This window comes from Pholis gunnellus, assembly GCF_910591455.1.
Source record: "Pholis gunnellus genome assembly, chromosome: 23".
Classification (NCBI taxonomy): domain Eukaryota; kingdom Metazoa; phylum Chordata; class Actinopteri; order Perciformes; family Pholidae; genus Pholis; species Pholis gunnellus.
The window spans coordinates 1,152,181-1,172,291 of NC_136550.1; the positions used below are offsets into that span (position 1 = coordinate 1,152,181).

The 20,111-nt window shown below is 46.5% G+C and overlaps 2 protein-coding genes across 3 annotated transcripts; one reads left to right on the plus strand and one right to left on the minus strand.

Moving 5' to 3' along the window:
• The first annotated feature begins 44 nt into the window (after window positions 1-44).
• On the plus strand, window positions 45-15,604 carry LOC306714372 (uncharacterized protein). Of its 2 annotated transcripts, XM_079184390.1 has the most exons (17): window positions 45-541; window positions 4,569-4,605; window positions 6,418-6,458; window positions 7,085-7,178; window positions 7,558-7,693; window positions 7,770-7,938; window positions 8,013-9,122; window positions 9,986-10,057; window positions 10,775-10,991; window positions 11,074-11,380; window positions 11,563-11,754; window positions 11,931-11,989; window positions 12,145-12,416; window positions 12,584-12,615; window positions 12,871-13,096; window positions 13,280-13,368; window positions 13,642-15,604. In XM_079184390.1, exons 1-17 carry the CDS (start codon window positions 460-462, stop codon window positions 13,747-13,749), a joined length of 3,243 nt encoding a protein of 1,080 aa, XP_079040516.1. In that variant the 5' UTR covers window positions 45-459; the 3' UTR covers window positions 13,750-15,604. The 2 variants fall into 2 exon arrangements, 1 of the variants encoding a protein (XP_079040516.1); XR_013767622.1 differs by lacking the exon at window positions 13,642-15,604 and having other exon boundaries at window positions 12,122-12,416; window positions 13,280-13,364.
• A 520-nt stretch (window positions 15,605-16,124) lies between these two features.
• LOC306714518 (E3 ubiquitin/ISG15 ligase TRIM25-like) lies at window positions 16,125-17,735 on the minus strand (the record flags this gene model as incomplete). Its single annotated transcript, XM_079184561.1, has 1 exon — window positions 16,125-17,735. One exon carries the CDS (start codon window positions 17,733-17,735, stop codon window positions 16,125-16,127), a length of 1,611 nt encoding a protein of 536 aa, XP_079040687.1.
• Between the last annotated feature and the right edge of the window lie 2,376 nt (window positions 17,736-20,111).

Below are 20,111 nucleotides of genomic sequence, written 5' to 3' on the forward strand. Positions count from 1 at the left end.
ATTGTTTTGTCCTCCTTTTCTTTTTCAGTTGGTGACGTCACGCAGCCGGAGCGCGTGCGGCTCCGTATCTAGAGCTCGCGACCCGGGTTGTCGGGTGGTGGGGGGGGGTAAACAGGGAAGCTCGGAGAGAAACTCTTCAGCCTCCAAAACAAATATCACTACGACAGTTCTCGTTTTTAATTTTAACCCGTTTAACGTCTCTGGAGCCGGTAGACGGTGAAGCCGAAGCGTTCAACCGACCCGGGACGCTCGTTTTCCGGGGCTTTAAAGTTTCGCCGTGTGTTGTGGGTGAACTTGCTCCGGAGGCTCGTGCTGGTGCATGTTAGCGTCGAATACAACAGCAGCAGGAGCAGGAGGAGCAGGAGGAGGAGGAGGAGGAGGATAATGTCTCTGTTCTGACCCGGCTCCATTTTCCTAAAGTGGGAATAAATAAGGAAGGAAGGAAGGAAGGAAGGAGAAATGGCCGAAGCCCGGTCAGAGGAGGAGGAGGACAACATGATGAGGGACAACAGGGAACAAGTGGTTCGACGGAGCGCCGGAGGTAAAAAAAACAGAAAATGTGACTTTATGTCGACTGTTCTAAACTGTTTCCACGTGACGTCGATACAATGTATCAATATGTGTGTGAGCAATAAGCTGTCACGAGCTAAACACTGCAAACACAAACCGACTGATACATTGTAACCAGGACGCTCACAAACTCCTTGAACTCTTCTTCTTTGTGGTGCATTGCAGTATTTGTGTGGTCATGTCGGTGAGCTTAAAGGTACTTCTACCTCCTCAGTACTTCTTCTTCTTCTTCTGTGGTATTTGTAGTATCGCTGTTAAATCTCTCATGGTGATGCAGCTGTTTGTACAAACGTGGCCCTTTAATGTGCTGACTGGGCTGAAACACCAGTAACATGCTGGTTTAATGTGCTGAATTGTGCGTTTCCAGCTTCTTAAATGTGAGTATTTGTTGTTTTTTGTCTTATTTTCATGATGTGTAAATACATATCTCCAGGTTTTGGACTCTCGGGTAAACAAAACACAAACTTGAGGTTTTACACGTTTCGATGGACAGAATTTACTTTCTTTTGACAATCCGTAGACTTTTATTGATTTATCAAGAGAATATTGCAGGAATATGAACGTATAGAAGATTCACATTGCAGGCCAGTCGTACTGTGAGAGTGTGGGTGTAGTCTGCTGGAAACCAAAGCCATAAATTCTTGCATGAACATGTGGAGATGTGGGTCAAAGTTCCCACATGCAGGCTTAAATTCACACAGAGTCCCGGTGGCAGCGGTGCAGGCCTGAGCCAGGACGTTCAGCCGTGAGGGCTGAAGTGTCTTTACGTCTCATTCACACACAGGTTCTAATCAACGTGTCTCTTCACGTGTGTGAGACCAGAGGAGTGATGTAATCCCACCGCCTCCGGGTTCATCTGAACACTAAAGCAGCTCCTGTTTGAAGTGATACTAGAACCCCAAACCACCGAGCACTCGGTCCAGACTTTAGAACCGAGAGAATACAGTAGAACCTGAAATTATTCTTTAAATCTAGTTTCACGGTGAACAGGACAGAGGTTCCTTCAGGACAGACCTTTATCTGTTGACGTTGTCCTTCTGTGTTCGGTAAATAGCCGCTCTGAAAGGAGATACTTCATGACGTCAGGGTTCAGCAGTATGATGATAAATAACATTATGGTTCCAAATCCAGAGAATTCATCTACTTATGGAACCCATTGAGGTTTAACTTTCATCATTCGCAAGAAGCTAAAGGTATAAACCTCTAAAACACCACTGCTTTAGTGCTAGCTGCTATATTAGCATTTCTCAAGCTAGCCTGATTAATGGTGTGAAGCTACCGGAGTTTTTCCTACATTAGTCTTTGTTAATATAATAACAAATAAAAAGTTGAATGAGAGATTTATTAGCGTCTTAACAGAAAACTAAACCAATCGAAACTCAACAAACCCAAATACAAGGTGATGGATCGATCAGGTCAAATGTTGTGGTTACGATTGTTTTCTGTCGAGCAATAATCAAATCAGCTGTCAAATTTAAGGCAAACATGTCCCAGAAAATCTGCGATATCATGATTTGTATTTGATTAACAGAAGAAGAAGAAACAGGAAGTTATGACTCACTCGACAGGTGATCAGGTGACCTGACGGGGAAGTGGAGAACATTCAAACGTCCCGATGAACGCTGTTAAAAACGCTGTTAATTGATCAACCACCGCTCTCTCAGGAGGAGAGAGGCTTAAACTCTCCGATCTGTTGTGTAATGAAACTCATGTGAGCGTGACGAGCTGACCTCAGCAGTGTTTCTCATTTGTGCTTTTCATCTGAACACGCAGGGAATTAAATAGTAAATCATGGAAATGATCCGGAGGCTCAGCATGAACTGAACCTCTGGAAATGATCTGCGTTTTGAGAGCAGCGCTCCAGCTCCGTGGTTCTGGTTTGAAGGCGGTCTGTGAGTCATTTCTGTGGCATCTGAAGTCTTGTTGTTTCCAGTGTTTGTCCTCATCGGCTCCTTTTAGCTTCAGCTTAAAAACACCACCTCAAAACAAAGTTTTAGCTTTTTATTAACGAGAGAGTGAAGATAATCACATGTCAAAGAAAGAAGAAAGATGGAGGTGAAAGTCTTTCACTGATAGAGTTCCTCAGCCAGTCAAACTCAAAGGTTTTGGGACACGCCCCCCAGCACGAAGTGACCCACCAGCCTGAGATGTTTGTGATGATGAAGTATCTTTAGGTGATGATTTCTGGGTAAAAAGCAATGCGATTGTCATTTTACAGACCAATCAATGATGAAAAGACTTAGTCGTAGTCGTGTTCTTCGTCTGATATTCTCTTGTTGCTCTGTTTTTGGCCTCCTCCTCCTCTAAATGCTCCACTATGTCCTCCAGCTGCTCTCTAGTTGTCTGTTTGCTGCTGAGCAGAACTTCATCAAAGCTTTTTATTGAGTTTGATGAGAGCAGTTAGAGAGAACAAACACCGTAACGTTACAGACCGTAAAACTAAAAGCTGGAGTTTGTCACCTTTGATCCATTATTAATACAAAGATATGTGTTAAAGCTGTCAGTACAAGTACTTACATTTGAGTACTTTCCAGTACTGAATACCATGACAGTTCTAATAATAATACGTAGTTGCTGACATTTTAACATTCATCTTTGTGTTTTTCTGATACAAACAGAGCACAGGTCTCTGCAGTAGTGATGTTAATAATGAACTGTTTAACCGTGCCCCCCCCCCCCCCCCCCCCCCCACACACACACACACACACACACACACACAAACACACACACACACACACACACACACACACACACACACACACACACACACACACACCGATGACAAGCGCTGAGGAGAAATCTGCTGCCGTGTGCATTTACACGTCTGAACGCAGCTCCAGCTGAGGCAGGAAAAAACATCTGGAAGTGTTAAAAAAAACCTCTCCTGATGACAGCAGCAGAATCCCACAGCAGCCAATCACAGCCTCACTTCCTGGGTGCTCTCGGCCAATCGGGAAGCTTGGACGGAGCAGATGGGCGGTCCAGTTTAGAGTTTTAGAGACGAAGAGAGAGAGAGAGAGAAAAGTGGAGGAAAGAGAGAAGACAGAAAAGAACAGATAGTGGAGTAAGAAGAAAGACGTCTCTATACTTTAGAAACGAGTAAAGTTAGTTTCTCTGGACGCTGCAGGAAGAGAAGCCGACCTGGTTATCAGTTTGGTGTGAAGAGAAGCCGAGGAAAAGGAGGTAGGAGACGCTAAAAGGCAAGAAGAGAGGAACTAGAAGCTACCTTTACTGTCTCTGGAGGTTCAGGTGAGGACACATTGATTCTCATCGTCGTTCTAAACCACATTTCCCAGAGATCACCTGTCAATCAGTGGACCAGGACGTTGACGTCCTCCTTCCTTGGATTGTCTTTGGGTGTAGTTCCTGTAGGTGGCGCTATTTACTGTGTGTGCTCCACCACCACATTCAGTTCTTCTTCTGTGTATTCTAAACAAGCTGGAAACATAAATGACATCACTTCCTGTGAGGTGGAGGCTTGTATTTAATGCAAAACAGTCAAATGAATCCTCTTTGTGAGGTTCTTCCTAGAATCAACGGCTTAATGACGGTTTTCAGTGTTTGCAACTTATTTGTAGTTCTTCAGGATTTTATCGTCAACAAACAACGCTCTTCATACGAGTTCCAACCCTCGTTTGTTTCTTGTTTCTGTTAACAAATGTCTTCCTGCCTCAGTGTTTAAATAGCTTTGTTAATGTGAGAGAGGGGCTCACATGAAGTCACCTGTGAGTCACAGGAGCTGCATGAATGAACACACATGTGTGTGAACGCTGGACGCACACACAGGTGTCATGTTACACTCACACATCTGGACTGGTATCTCTCTTAAAACACATATTCTACTTGCTTTGTAGTATTTCCTTTATGATATTTGTATTCTATATGTAGGTTTCCTGACTGTTGCAGTTCCTGCTTCTTTAGTTAGTTCTGCACCAAAACACCAGTGTTTCATCAAAGAGCGTCTTTTATTCATTTATTTCTCTTCTTCTTCTTCACAGGTCGACCCGACAGAAGAAAGCCGGAGCATCGTCTCAGGTAAGAGACTCCTCTTCCTCGTCTAGATGAGGAAGAGTTACCAGGAGGTTTGGTTTATTAGAGAGAGAGAGAGAGAGAGAGAGAGAGAGAGAGAGAGAGAGAGAGAGAGAGAGAGAGAGAGAGAGAGACTATTTTCTGTGTGGTGTCCTCTCAGAGCTGCAGGAACTACTTTCCTCTTCTTCTTCACTCCGACAAGTATTTTTCTCTGTTGGCCGGTTGGCATGGAAACCAGCGAGAGAAGTCAGCGAGTTCAGAGACTTTGTGTTCACGAGGAGGCGGAGCCTCAGGGGGCGGAGCCTCAGTTTGACTTACTTTAACTTAAGACGTAACAAGAGAAACTACAGGGATTGTTAGAAGGTTGTGAAACACAAAATCCCCTGATGAATGAATGAATGAACAGCAGCGTGTTTAAACTCTATTTAAGAGCGTAATAGTGTTTGATTTACATTTAGTTTCATATTTATTCTCGTTATTATCGACCTGACGTCGTGTTTCTGTATATTTTGTAAAAATGAAACAGCAAAGTACGGTTGACATGTTGAACTCGCTGGTCATTTAGTGCCTTCATCAATTCAACAAGAAGTGTTTATTGAAGAAGGAAATGATATTTACACTTCATATTAAAAGCCATATTCAGCTTTCTTTTCATCTTAATAGCTAACATCGCAATAGATGAACCGGACTAAAGACTGTACGCATGTAGCGAGGGCTGATTTCATACGAGCTGCTGTATGAAGACACGTTGGTCCTGTAAAAGACAAACACCGTGTTTCTAAAGACATTAACTTCGTGCTTTGTGCGTGTTTGTTGGCCGGCGCTCTTCTTCTTCACAGCTGTGGTTGTTGTTGTGTGTCGCTACGGTTTCTCTTCTTCTTCTACACAGTTATGAAGACGATGTTTCTCTGTTCCTCACACAGTTACTTCTGGAACCTTTTGTCGAACCTCAAACCATGAACGCGTTGGTGAAGATGAGTGTGTAACTTGTGATTTATCCATCCGATGAAGAACTAAAGCCTTCACTTTCTCTGCTGGACCGCTGGTCACACACACACACACACACACACACACACACACACACACGCCTAAAAGTGACGTAATGGGAACGAGAGGAAAAAGGCTCCAACACGGAAAAACTACATCAGCAAAGAGGGGCGGTGTTTAAAACGCTCACTAAAACACAAAATGAACAAACAGACACGAGTTTCTGGTGTTTATGTCCAACTCCTGTCAGTAGACGAGGATGCAAGCTTACTGTCCATCAGTGTTTAAAGTAAAGCAGAGAGTTTAGTGTGTGTGTGTGTGTTTGGTCAGCGGTGAGTCATGTGTGTCTGTTCATAGTTAGCAGCTCTGTGGCAGAGAGAGAGAGAGAGACAAAGAAAACGGACTGAAAGAGGATTTAAAAAGACAAAAGTTTTAGACGTCCGACCTCCTTCTGTCGTCTGGGTGAGTGTGATGGTTCCTATCCTGCCTAGCAACAACTACTTCTATTTGAAGAGGAAGAAGTTTGGATGAAAACGCGTTTAATTCATCAGGATTGAGAGGAGCGGTGTCTCTCTGTCACACCGGACTCCATTGAGTCATTCAACCTTTTAGAACACGGGGGTTTTCTCCCCGATGCCTTGCTCAAGGACACACCAGCTGTTTGGGGGATCGAACCGGTGACCCTCTGACCTCCTTCCTGCGCTTCAGACGAAATACCTTTTTAACTTGTCGTTGCCCGGAATGATCAGAGAATCCAAACTGTAGAAGCTGAGGACGAGGAGAGAGGAGTGACTCATGGTTTCCTTCTTCTCATCCTCTCTCTCTCTGCAGCCACGGGCCTCTCTCCTCCATCAGAGCAGCCATCAAGAGAAGTGAGTATCCTCCTCCACCTCCTCCTCAACTTCTCCTCCTGCTTCTTCTTCTTCTTCTCCTTCTGCTTCTTCTTCTCCTCCTACTTCTTCTTCTTCTCCTCCTTCTTCTACTTCTTCCCCTACTTCTACTTCTCCTGCTTCTTCTTCTTCTCCTCATTCTTCTTCTCCTTCTCCTCCTCCTCCTCCTCCTCCTCCTCCTCCTGCTTCTTCTTCGTTCTTCTGTTTCATGTCTGCAGATAGACTCCATGTAGACAGAGGAACATCGAGGTAGAAGCTCAGAGGTTTCAGAGCGGGTAAAGAAATGTTGGACACTAAATGGAATTCACGAGTTAATTTACTTTTTATTTTAACTCGTGAAAAACTAATTCATTATTTTTGGGTGATTCAAATCCAGCAGCTGCCACACAGTCTTCTGTTCAACCAGCTGATTTTATATTTTATACACGTCTCAATATTCTACGTTTTAAACGTTTGTGCTTAACTGTGGTTTTAAATAAAGCTCTGTGGGTTTGAATAAACGCTGCATGTTTCTGCATTGATGACTTTATTATTCTGTGTTTATTCTGCGACACTCAGACGCTTTGTGATGCTTTGAATCCATCTGTTTCCTGTCTGTGTGTCCTCAGCCTCCACCAGGTCCACGTCTGTCTCTGAGCCGTCCAGAGAGAGAGAGAGAGACAGAGAGAGAGAGCGAGAGAGAGACAGAGAGAGAGACAGGAGGTGAGACACTTCAATTCATCAGAGAACGTCCCTCAGCAGCTCTTTGTTGTCTCTTGAGGTTTTCTCTTTAATTCATTTGTCGAGTCAGGAAAACAACGAGAGACGATGTTTGTGGTCAACAAGCGAGCGTGATCTCATGTTTACAGTAAATAGTCCTCACGTAGAGTTTAAACCCTCTTCCTCCTCCTCCTCCTCCTCCTCCTCACATTCTCTCTGATTTGAGTCATGAAGACACTCTTTGTCTCCAGATGATTTAATAATAATGATGTAATAACACGGGCGTCCTCACGTTAATCTCCTCGTTCGCTCTGCTGATGCGTATCGATAACGTGCGTTTTTTTTTCTCTGTCGTTTGACTTCCTGTGTTACCCGTTGCTAGGCGACCGGAGATCACCATCCTGTCCGCCGAGCCGCTGTCGTCCACTTCCTGGTTCCCCGGAGCGTCGGCAGGATTCCCGCCTCCCCCTCCTCCCGCGGCGCAGATCTGGGGACCCACGATCCCCCCGTCTGTACAGGTAACGCACCAGATGTTCTACTAATTATGTGCTGAAATGAGTTTGTTGTGACATCATATTGTCTGCTCCTCCTCAGCCTCCTCCGTCCTACGAGGAGGTGATCAGAGAGAAGACCCAGGAGCAGGTTCTCCTTCCTCCTCCTCCGTCCTCCTGCTCCTCCTCTTCCTCGCCACGTCCGGCGTCTTCAATAACGATCGCCACCCAGACCGACCCGGGACCGGCCCCCGACCCCGAGGCCTCTCCTGGTGAGAGCGAAGCTCCTCGTTTAGTTCAGTTCTTCATTTATTTATTGTAAATATTTGTGTGTTTTTGTGTTCAGCGAGAAAACCGGTGAGACCGCCGCGCCCTCCCAGACCGTCTCACGTTGATGACATCACCGTCGCGGCCAGCCGATCGTCGCCGGACCTCCTCGCCGAACTCTGCCCGCCTCTGACCTCGACCTCCGGCGCTCAGACCGACCGATGGGATCCGTCTTTCGCCGCCGTTGACGTGGCAACCCCTCCGGCCGCTTCCTCCCGCGTCCCGTCGGAGCGCCCCAGGCCCCGCCCCCGCACCCGGCTCGACGCTCGGCCCGTCGACGGCGACGTCAGGGTTCAGACTCTGGTGAAGCTGCGCGAGGACGGCGCGGCGACGCTGCTGCTGGCCGCCCGCGCGGGAGCTACCGCCGACCAGGAAGCGGGTCGGGGGACGTACCTCCAGGAGCTGCTCGAGGCCTTCGGCGACGACGACTGGGGATTCCCCGACCGCCGCAGCGACAGCGGTGAGGACAGCCAATCGGAGAGCGAGGACGAGGACGACGACATGGCGACTCTGAAGGCGAGGATACAAGCCTTCGAGCAGCAGCAGCAGCAGGGGGCCGACGGGAGCGGCGGAGATGGCGGCGACGCCGACTTTGTCGTCGCAAAGAGACCCGAACCTCGGCCGCGCCCTCGTCTTCAGGGGCAGCCGGCCAAATCCGTCCCGCCCGCCGTCGCCCCGAAACCTAAAAACCTTTCACAAGCACCCAAACCGTCCAGCAAGGGATTCTGGGAGGACGGCAGTTCGACGGACTCGAGTCGCGCCGAGGCTCAAACTGCGACCGAACCGACGGTTCCGCCGAAATCCGCTCCGGCTTCGGGGCCCTGCAAGACCGCAGAGAAACCCTCGGTGGCACCAAAACCCCAGTCCGCCACGGACCCCCTCCTCCAGTCTGGGAGCTCCGCCCCCGTCCCGGCCCCCAGACCCGCTCCGCCCAAGCTCGCCTCCTCCGTCAGTGAGCCGGCCAACGCCAAACCTCCGCCCAGACCTCCGGTCGCCCCCAGGGCCAGCCTAGGAGCTCCACACCGGGAAAGGAGCGCCACAGCTGGGCGCGACACCCCGACTCTGCCCCCGAGACCCTCTGTGGAGGTCGGCGGCCCGGACGAGACGCTGGACAACGCAAACCAGACCGGTGAGTGTGTTTCTGTCTTCACTGCCCTCTGCAGGCAGCGGGTGGGAACTACAACAACAATGATGCTCCAACAGCAGCTGGAGCCACAAAGGGTTTCCACATGTGTTTCCGTGTTGCTCCACATTTAAGACTTTCTGCTGCTAAACAGAGTGACTCATAATAAATGACAGACGTGTTTTTACTGGCAACAGGACCTCAAACTCTAAATCTAGAGATGAGTCAATGAGCAGAAAAACAGACTCCTCCGTTCTTAAATATGTATATTTGTTCTTTTGTTGATCTACATGTGTACACTAAGTGTACTCATTAAATGTAGGCTGTGTGATGTGTAAAAGGTTATTACGTCTTTGTGAGACACGCTGGTGTTAATCTGCTCTCAGTGCAGCTGGGTTTGGACTGAACGTCCCTTTAAAGCCTCAGCTGGTGACCTCCTCTTCCTCCTCCTCTTCCTCTGTTTCACTAACATTGACCTGAGGTTTGGCTGAAGCGTGCCGCTCGTCACTCACAGCTCGTCCAGCAGATAACAGAGAGAAGCTGCTGATAAAGAGTTCAGCCGTTCCCTGAACCTCAGACCTGATTACAGGCTGCAGGTCGATACGGAAACTAGACCTTGAGTTAGCTTAGCACTAGCGCAGGTTGAGTTACATCGTGATGCGTTCAAGCTCCATTCAGTAAAAATGAATTGTGAGCTAAGAGACGCTGAAGTCTTTATACGACTGTTAAGCGTGTGCAGCGGTTAGCTTCCTGTTCTGTAGTCAGTGAGCCGTGTAGCACCAGAACAAAGAACAAAACATGTTATTGTTCTTTTTAAATCATCATTTAACTTTTTATATTTGACTTTTTTCATGATTTCTTTGTTTCAGTGAAAGTAGGAAGTGTTCGTCCAGGAGTCCCGACCAAACCAGCAGCGCTGACGTCACCGCGCAGAGCCAGCGGTAAGGGTGTGTGTGTGTGTGTGGTCTGTGTGTATGTGTGTGGTGTGTGTGTGTGTGTGTGGGGGGGGGGCTTTAGTACAATGGATCGTTTGAGAGCTTAGAGACGCAGAACTTGCTCATTATGTGTGTGTAACAGGGGGGGGGTTCTTGTATTCAATCCAAAGCTTGTGAAAGAAAAATGCAGCGATTGTGTGAGAAGAAGAAGAAGCCTCCTCTGTTTGTTAGTGCTGTGTGATTTCTACGTGTGTGTGTGTGTGTGTGTGTGTGTGTGTGTGTGTGTTTGTGTTATCTTCAGCCAAGCCTCGTGATTGGTCAGCTGGACAGAGAATTCTCATTATGCAACTCTCCAGGCTTCTTATTGGCTGCTCCATAAACCAGGAAGTTTACAGTCGGTGCTCTCTGTTGTGTCTCAAGAGAAGTGTGTGTGTGTGTGTGTGTGTGTGTGTGTGTGTGTGTGTGTGTGTGTGTGTGTGTGTGTGTGTGTGTGTGTGTGTGTGTGTGCACAATGTTTGTTACCTTCAGTTTTAAAGAAGCTGTGAAGTGTGTGATATGATATCCAAACGTTTGACCTTTCTGTAACATAAACACAAGAGGTGTTTCTGTTAGCTTAGCACGCTAAAGGTGCTCTGACTAATATTATGTCATTTAATCTGTGAGGATCATCCTGAATGTTTAGAATGAGAGAACACAGTTTGTCTTCTGCTCTCAAACCTCCAGCTCCTAATCTGGCCCCCAAACCCGCCGGAGCCTCGCCGCCGACGCCTCCGGATCCCAACCCGGCAGTCCCGTCCAAACCTACAGCCGCCGCCGCCGCGTCACCGGCGCCCAGACCCTCGGCTCCGGCTCCGGCCCTCAGGAAAGGCCCCGTGATCCAGACCAGACCAGAACCCACCCCTCCAACCCAGAACCCCTCAGACCCTCCTCTGCCTCCACGGTAACTGAGAGACCTGATCTTTAACAGAAACTAAGGGAAGTCAAAGGGTTAAAAAAAACTCATTCTGCCTCTTCCTCTCCAGACCTTCCAGCGCGAAGCTCCTCCCCCTTCGTCCTCCTCCAATCAAATCCAGCCCGGGGCGACCGCCGCCTCCGGCCGTTGTCGGCTCCGCGTCCTCGGCCAACCAGACGACTCCGCCTCCTCCGTCCAGAACAAGCCCCGCCCCCTCCGTGTCCTCGCCGGCCGGCCGGTCGTCGCCTTCGCAAACCACGACGACGCCCCCTTCTCCTGTACCGGCCAATCAGACGCAGCCTCCACGGGCGTCAAAGAGAGGACCGCCTCTGCCCCCCCGCCCTAAACCTGGACACCCGCTCTATACCAGCTACGTGGTATGAACACACACACACACACACACACACACACACACACACACACACACACACACACACACACACACACACACACACACACACACACACACACACACACACACACACACACACACACACACACACACACACACACACACGCCGTCATAGACATTCTCTTCATTTTCTTCATGTTGTCTCAGAAACAGGAAGTCCTGATCGTCCTGGACGACCCGAGTCCCTCGGAGCACCAATCGGGTGAAGGGAGGAGTCAGACCGCCGTCATCGACCCGTCACAGAGTCTCCTGGACCTGGACCCCCGACCAGAGCCCGCCCCAGATCAGGACGGCCAATCAAAAGCCTCCTTGGGGGGCCTCGGCCTATCAGACGCACAGGTACCCGAACAGACTGTAGACAACGCGGAGCTGCCGATAATTAACTTCCTGCTCATTTAAATGTTGTGTTTTCTGCCATTAAGTAAGTATACTAAGTTAAGTATTAACTTAATTAAGTATACTAATATAATAAAACACGAGTAAACCTTTTTATTTCTCTGTGTTTTTGTTTTCAGTCCATTCTTCCTGTTCAGCCCTCTGAGCCCAAAGAGCAGCCCGACCCTCCTGCTGTCAGGTCAGACGCTCAAAGACTCATCCATACAAACAGCTGTTTGTGTGTGTGTGTGTATGTGTGTGTGTGTGTGTGTGTGTGTGTGTGTGTTTAACAGTGTGTGTGTGTGTGTGTGTGTGTGTGTGTGTTTAACAGTGTGTGTGCGTGTGTGTGTGCAGCGGTCCTCGCTGCGTCGCCTTGTTCGACTACGAGGGCGAGGAGGACGACGAGCTCACCTTCTCTCAGGGCGACGTCATCGCCCTCCTGGAGCTCATCGGGCAGGAGTGGGGGCGGGGCCAGATCCACGGGCGGGTCGGAGTGTTCCCGCTCAACTTCGCCGAGGTGCTGGAGCCGCCGGCGCCGGCGGCGGTGTCGTCGTCTTCATCATCATCATCGTCATCGCCAGACGGAAAACCAACGTCAACAGAGAACTCGGTTACAGAAAGTACCGGTGAGCAGAAAGATGGTTTCACCTCGAATGATATAAAACTATAGAAAGAGACGTATAGATGTGATTAATATTAAAAGCAACAATGTCTTCATAAGAGTCAACATCATGAACAATAGAAATCATGCAGCGGAATAAACATTGAAGAAGGAAACATTTTGTCTCAACAGCACCAAAGACCTCACAGGACCCCGACTCAGAGGTGTGTGTGTGTGTGTGTGTGTGTGTGTGTGTGTGTGTGTGTGTGTGTGTGTGTGTGTGTGTGTGTGTGTGTGTGTGTGTGTGTGTGTGTGTGTGTGTGTGTGTGTGTGTGTGTGAGTGAGAGAGCTTCATTATTGTCTGAAGTTGTTTTCAATAAAGATAACAAGAGATTGTCTTTCTAGTCTCATTGTGTTTTTTATAGTCACGTTCTTTCTCTGTTAGTTATACGTTGATCTTCATACTCGTGCTCCTGCAGGAGGCGCAGGAGGAGCAGGAGCAGGAGGCGCAGGAGGCGCAGGAGGAGCAGGAGGCGCAGTGGGCTGAGGCTCTGTTCGACTTCCCCGGTCAGACTGCAGACGACCTTTCCTTCCACAAGGGGGCGATCATCAGGGTGACGGAGCACATCGACGCCCAGTGGAGGAGAGGAAGAGTGGAGGGGAGGGAGGGCATCTACCCTGCTGCCTTCACACAGGCCTGCCAGGGTAACACACACACACACACACACACACACACACACACACACACACACACACACACACACACACACACACACACACACACACACACACACACACACAGTATTGTATACTCTCCTGCAGTGAAAGTGTTATTTCAGTAAAAGTGAATAAACTTTAAAGGATAAAAACTTCTCTTCCTGTTTCCAGCTCAGCCAATCACAGACCAGCAGTCGGCGGTTAAAGGAGTGGCCAAGTTTGACTTCACAGCAGAGAGCGAAGATGAGCTCACTTTAAAGGTGTGTGTGTGTGTATGTGTGTGTGTGTGTGTGTGTGTGTGTGTGTGTGTGTGTGTGTGTGTGTGTGTGTGTGTGTGTGTGTGTGTGTGTGTGTGTGTGTGTGTGTGTGTGTGTGGGATGTTTGTTTATGTTTAATATTTATTTAGACCAGTTCATGTTCTTTTCTCATTGTTTTTGTCTTCTCCTCTTCCTCTCTTCTTCTCTTATTCTCTTCTCTTCTCTTCCTCCTTCTCTTCTTCTCTTCCTTCTCGTCTCCTCCTCTTCCTCCTGCAGGTCGGTGACGCCATAACGCAGGTGGAGTTTGTGGATGAGCAGTGGATTCTGGGAGTTGTAGGCGGGAGGCGTGGGATTGTTCCTAAAAACTACATTTCACTTCTCTGATGAGGAAAACGTCTAATGAGGAGAAAACTTCTTCTTCTTCTTCTTCTATTTTAGTCTCTGCAGCTCCTCTGAGTGATGCGTTCACTGAAGTCCAGAGTTTCAATGTTTCAGACATTTTTTAATGAAACAAAATCTGCTTTTTTTTTGTCACTAAAGTATAAACTGGAGCTCTGAGTTGTGATCGGATCGTCGCTCTCTGAGCTGCTGCACTAAAGTTTGTCTTTCACCGACTCGTCCTCGGTTCATTAGTGCTGAAGAACCAGTGAGCAGTGGAACCTACACCGGTTCTAAAGGTTCTAAAGGTTCTAAAGGCTCTGCTCTGAGGAGCTTCTCTGGAACACTTCCTCTCACGTCTGTGACGCATTAAAACACACGTTTAGTGCGTTAATATCTGCTTCCAGCTGTTTGATTATACTCACAAACACAATGCTTTACAACAATAACAACACTTTGTCTTTTATAATTGTATCACATTTGGTTTCTTATTCTTTCATAGATTTAATATTTTCACTTTACTGGAATCAAACCAACAATGACCACTTATAATAACTTATAATAACTCATAATCACGTTATAGTTTATGATCCTGATGCTCTGGTGTGTAGCGTTGATGAATATCAATGCATGGAAACAGTGCTGTGAGCAGATTATGATGCATTATAATGTTTATGTATCACAGACGTGCTATAGAAAGCTCTACCGACGGCTTTTTAACATGTTTTATGTGTCGGATACTTTTTAAACTTCAAACCTTCAGAGACTTTGATCCTGATGGTGGGACATGAACATCAGATGTGTCGCGTCGCCACTAGAAGTCTTTCAGACGTTTGGTTCTGATGAACCGTGAGCGTCTTTAGTCTCGCGGAGCTATTTATAGAAGCTCCTTATTGTTGCACAAGAAGTGTTTTATGATCACTAAGCTCTGACCTTTGACCCGGATCATTTTACACAACACTAAAGCGTCTCATCTCATCTCCAAACTGATTCACGATGTTTAAAGTAAACGTGCAGCTGAAGCTTGACACTAAAGCAGCAAAACGCTTATTGTGACGATGTTTATTGAGATTTTAAAAACAAGCTTTATAAATCCTACTTAAAGACGTCGTCATGAAACATAAACGTCCATAAATACAAAACTCACAAACTGTTTTAATGACGGTTTTGTGTAAGTTGTGTAAATGATGAATAAAGTTCTGTAGCTTCTTCTTTCTTAACGTGTAGAAACATCTAAAAACATCTCCAGACTGAATGAACTCGTATCAGTGTTTGTGTTAAAGATGGAACTTGGAGGATGAATTTCTCTGATTAAACGAACGTTTTACTCTCATTCCTGCCGCTCAGCGTCTTTACAAAGAGCTCATTTCCTCTTCCTCCTCTTCCTCTTCCTCCAGACTGAGGAGGCAGATTCAAGCTGCTGCTTTTATTCTGGAGATAAAGAAACAATAAATAAACCGTCTCATTGATCAGTAGACGTGTGATCGATGGTGTTTGGTTCATGAACTTTCTTCTGCACACGAGTGAAGACGTTTATATTTAGTTAATGAGCAAAAGAAAAGATTTTAATTTACTACAGCAGCTTTTTAGTTTATTTTACATGAATATAAATATATATATATATATATATATATATATATATATTAGTACATTTAAATTATTAGAGATCTGTATTTCCTGCTTTTATCCATCAATGAGTGAAACTGATTTGTTTCTGTGTAAATATAAATCTGTCTTCTTTAATGCTGTCGCAGCAGCGTAGTGTAGTGAGAGACGCACAACGAGAGAGATTTTACTTTGTGAGACATATTTTATGTATAACCAAACATTCCAACTTTTTAACAAATAAAACTTTCAGACATTTCAATAATAGTTAAATTTGTCTATTTTTTCTTTCTTTCATCAGCTGATTTGTTTCAGGTCTCTGATAACATGTTTAAAAGAAGATTAACTGTTAAAATTACACCCGAGAGAACAAAACACTTCAAATCATTTTTCAGTCTCTGATTTATATCGTTGAATGTTGTATTTGTCGTCATGTTTATGTCCGTTAAAGTAGGTCAAGTTTGTTTGGGTTTGTGCTTTAATTATGCAGCAGTTCTACTGCTTACTTCATGTAAATACGTCTAAGATTAGAAGAATGAGACTTTTAACACTTTTCACATTTTCGTCATCGTTCTCGCTAACGTTGCATCAAAAGAAAACATCCTTTAGTTGATTAAATGTTCTTGTTACTTCTTCTAAACTCAATAAATCACATCAGTAGAAGCTTTGCAATATTCCAGAGGACTCTACAGTAATATGAAGTTATACACAGGAAGTGAACAGATTTAACAAGTTATTGATTCATAATTTCATCCTAACGCACAGAAGGTCTTTGTCTACTTGAGTGAACAGAACTCAGCCGTGTCTCCTGTAGAACCGAGCCAGAGTCCGGCATAGAGCTGCTCGGTGAACGTGGTCCGGACTCTGTGGAGGAGAGTCGAGGTTTCAGAGACGCTGTAGAAGGACAGAAACCCTGCTCTGTGATCCAAGAACACTCCTACTCTGGAGGACCGAGGAGCTGAGATGATGACATAGTATTCGTCTTGCTTGAAGGTAAAACCATCGCGACAAAATAATGCCCAAGACTTGTAAAATGCACCTTCATCAATGTCCATCAATGTCCTCTTGTAAGCGACCTCTACTACAGCGTGTCCGCTCATCTCCACCTCCCAGTAGCAACGTCCAGTCAGCTCCTCTGTACTGAAGACCTGAGTTCTGAAGGTGAATCCGTCTGGATGTTTAGAATACGGAATATGTTTGCCGTTACGTGTTATTTTTCTGTTGTTCTTTGATAAAACCAGAGAAGAGTTTGCTGTGTTTGGATCCAGCGTGATTTCCTGGAAATATTGTAACATCTCGTCTCGTTCACTGATCTCTGGAACGGGCCAATTCTCAGTGAGGACGGTCTGCATTTTTGGTCTGGTTGCTGTAGCGGCGGCCATTACTTCTTCAAAGAACCCCAGGCGTTCAAAGTAAGGTTGCATTAAGTACGGAGGCTCGGTACGTTGTGACAGCGAGGGGTAACTTTTAAGAAAGTGGGCGTTGTCGTCTGTGCGTGAGAGCTGCTCCAGCTCGGCGTCTTTCCTCTTCAGCTCGGCGACGTCCTGCTCCAGCTTCTCCTGAAGCTCTTTCACTCGACTCACGTTGGATTTCTGATGAGATCTGATCGCCTTCTTCACATCAGAGATTCTTTTGTTCATGAAACTGATCATTTCGGTAAAGATCCTCTCGCCGTCCACCACAGCTTCATCAGCAAAGCGATTGATGTCCTCGACCTCTTGCTGCATCGACTTCACATCCATCTGGAGCAGCTGGATTATCTGCTGGATCCTCTGCCGACTCCTATCGAGCTCCTCCTGCTTCTCGGTCCGTTCTGTTGCGGCCAAGACCGTGTCGTGGCTTTTGTGTTCATCCACAGAGCAGAGATAACAGACAGACTGCCGATCGGTGCGGCAGAACATCTTCATCGCCTCGTCGTGACGAGGGCAGATGTTCTCCCGGAGGTTGGCGGAGGCCTCGACAAGTGTGTGCTTTTTAAAAGCAGGAGAGTCGTAGTGAGGCTGGAGGTGTTGCTCGCAGTAAGAGGCCAAACAAACCAGACAGGACTTGAAGGCTTTCAGTTTCCTCCCAGCGCAGACGTCACAGGCCACATCTTCAGGTCCGGCGTAGCGGCGATCGGCCGGAGCGGCTCGGAGTCCGGTCTCCTTCAGCTCCTCCACCAACTCGGCCAACAAGGAGTTCTTCGCCAGCGCCGGCCTCGGGCCGAAGGTCTGTCGGCACTGAGGGCAGCTGAGGAGTTTCTTCTGGTCTTCCTCGTCCCACGAGGTTGTAACGCAGCTCACGCAGTAGTTGTGTCCACAGGGAAGAGTCACCGGATCCTTCAGTAGATCCAGACAGACGGAACAGCAGAATTGCACCTCGTCTGCTCGATGGGCTCGCTGCGCCATTTCACCTTCTTCGACAGAACAAGGAGTGTCGTTTTCATGCTGCTGGCAGCCAAATAACAGCAGCTCACAGGAAGCCAAACCCCTTTTTCTTTGTTACATAACTGTCAGCTGATCCGCATGTGTGGAAAGGTGCAGGGAAACCAGGACATAAACCGTCAGAGGTGGACTCTTGTGTTTTGAGATAAGGGAGGGGCTATCAGTGATGCAAAATTCTGGTAAATTGACAAACAGAAAAAAGGAAAGAGGAAGCAACGGAGAAAATAAGGAAGTAATTGAACAAAAGTGATATTTTCTTTACTTTATGAGCTCTTATGTTGAATCTAAAATATGAATCTGCAGAGCGACTTCCTCTATAATTCCAAAAGGAAAAGCTTTAAGAGGTAACATTGACCCAATATTCTGCTCCAGTTGTTCTTGTGCTAAACGTTTAACACGATGTAATGACAGTCAAACAGACGACCAGGTTAACGTGACGCCACAGCATCAGTTTTTATTTTCACAGTTGAACGCATCGCTTCTCCAAACCGAACCAGGACGAACCCTGATCCCAACAAACGTACATGTTTCATATCGACACACATCACATCACAGATCATTGTTGGCATTAAAACACGTCTCATCACACTTCAACTCTGGACTAGTTTTCCTAAAAGTATCTCAGTAAGAAGAAACATTTTAGATTTTATAATGCTCAAAGAAAACACGTTTTAAATGTTCAAAGTTCAGTCTCGTCATTTGAGGAATTAGATTGTCTTAAAAATCATTTTTAGCTGATTGAGCATAAATCAAGAGATTCCTTTCAGGGAAAGCAGCCCAGTTTGGTTCAAAATCCTAATTTCTCTACTTCACTTCATAAAAAAATCAGTTCCTGTCTAAGATGAGGCATGATGTGAAATGATCACACTCACAAACACACATTCTGCATTTGATAGAAACACACAAAGGGCCTAATAACTACAGCCACCCCGGGTCTGATCTCTGATGTATTAACTCCGCCCACCTGTCAATCAAAGCTGCATTCAAGTCCCAATGAAGTCACGGTTTGAGGGAGTTTTTGAAGCTATTTTGAGCTCATTTTAAGTTGGTCCTGAACAAAACATTAAGTTAATATAGTGAGTTTATATGAGAGAGAGAGAGGCGGGTCAGATGAACCTGCACGGTATGAAGCCAATATGCCGTCATTTATCTGGGAAGTGAATGCAGCACGAAACAGGAAACGGAGACGAAAAGTCACAATTATGCAACAAGATTTCAAAACACATTGAAAAAGTCAGTTAAAGTTGAGATACGTGCCGTCGGGATAAAACTGCAAACTCATTCAGTGTTTGACTGATCGGTTCAATCGAGTTTCTGACTCGACAGTTTGATTGAAATCAGTTTGATTTTGTCATTTCTCCGATATTTGAACACCGCTGCATGCAAGAAAAGAAACCAAACAGTTTCTTGTCACTGCAGTAACAAACGGCGACCACAGAAGTGTTCAGGTTGACTTACAGCGACACAGCCAACCGAGGTTTTGCAAGAAATGAACCAAAAACAACATGAAGTTGATAAAATGTGGTAAAACAAACAGTACGTACGATCTGGTTCTTCTTGTAGCAAACCGTGAGTTAGCGTCAGGTGACAGTCAAAGGTAACACTAAAGATTTTGGCTGCTCGTTGACCCGGGCGTGGCTGCACCGCTAACACCAACAGAAGGCTCCTTTCGGTATAAAGCAAAGAGAAAAAGGAATTAAGACGACTGGGTTCATAGCAGGCATAGGAGGTCGAAGGCCGAGCCGCCGATCAGAAGAGTTCTTCAGCCGTGAGGAATGACACTTTCAGCAACTTTCTAACATCGATACTGTCGGCAATACATCGAAAATAATCACACCGAGCTAAATATGTGACATCAACAAAGCTTGATGGATCCAGCCTTTTAAAAAGCTCTCGTTTGAATGTTTTCCACTGACATAACTCCGGTGAGCGTGATGCTGAATCTTCCGCTCCCATCCTCGCCAAACTCTTAATCGGCGACTCCGGCCTAAAGGTCAAGGCCATGGAAAGGTGAGGTCATCAGGTCAACGATTTATTCACTCAACATTTCACGTTTACTCTTCCTTTGATGCAGACGCACTGAACACTCATACTGAACCGCATACTGTCCACATGATCTCTTTTAGGTTTAAACGTCACACTGTGGAAATCAAACACACGTATTTACACACACACACACACACACATCTGTCCTTCGTCCTCTGATAACCACAAACATCAACAGACGACGTGATGGATGTGTGGATGGAGCGACATGATTGATGGATGACCCGCTAACGTCACCGCTCAACAGACACATGACCATATAAGGAAAGAGATCCGTCGCTGTCCTTCTGGTGC

Bases quoted from the DNA above. Each gene is read 5' to 3' on its own strand.
- LOC306714372 (XM_079184390.1), top strand. From the start codon at position 460: ATGGCCGAAGCCCGGTCAGAGGAGGAGGAGGACAACATGATGAGGGAC. The intron at 7,694-7,769 runs GTAACGCACCAG...GCTCCTCCTCAG, and splicing joins CGATCCCCCCGTCTGTACAG to CCTCCTCCGTCCTACGAGGA. The intron at 11,755-11,930 runs GTACCCGAACAG...TTTTGTTTTCAG, and splicing joins TCGGCCTATCAGACGCACAG to TCCATTCTTCCTGTTCAGCC.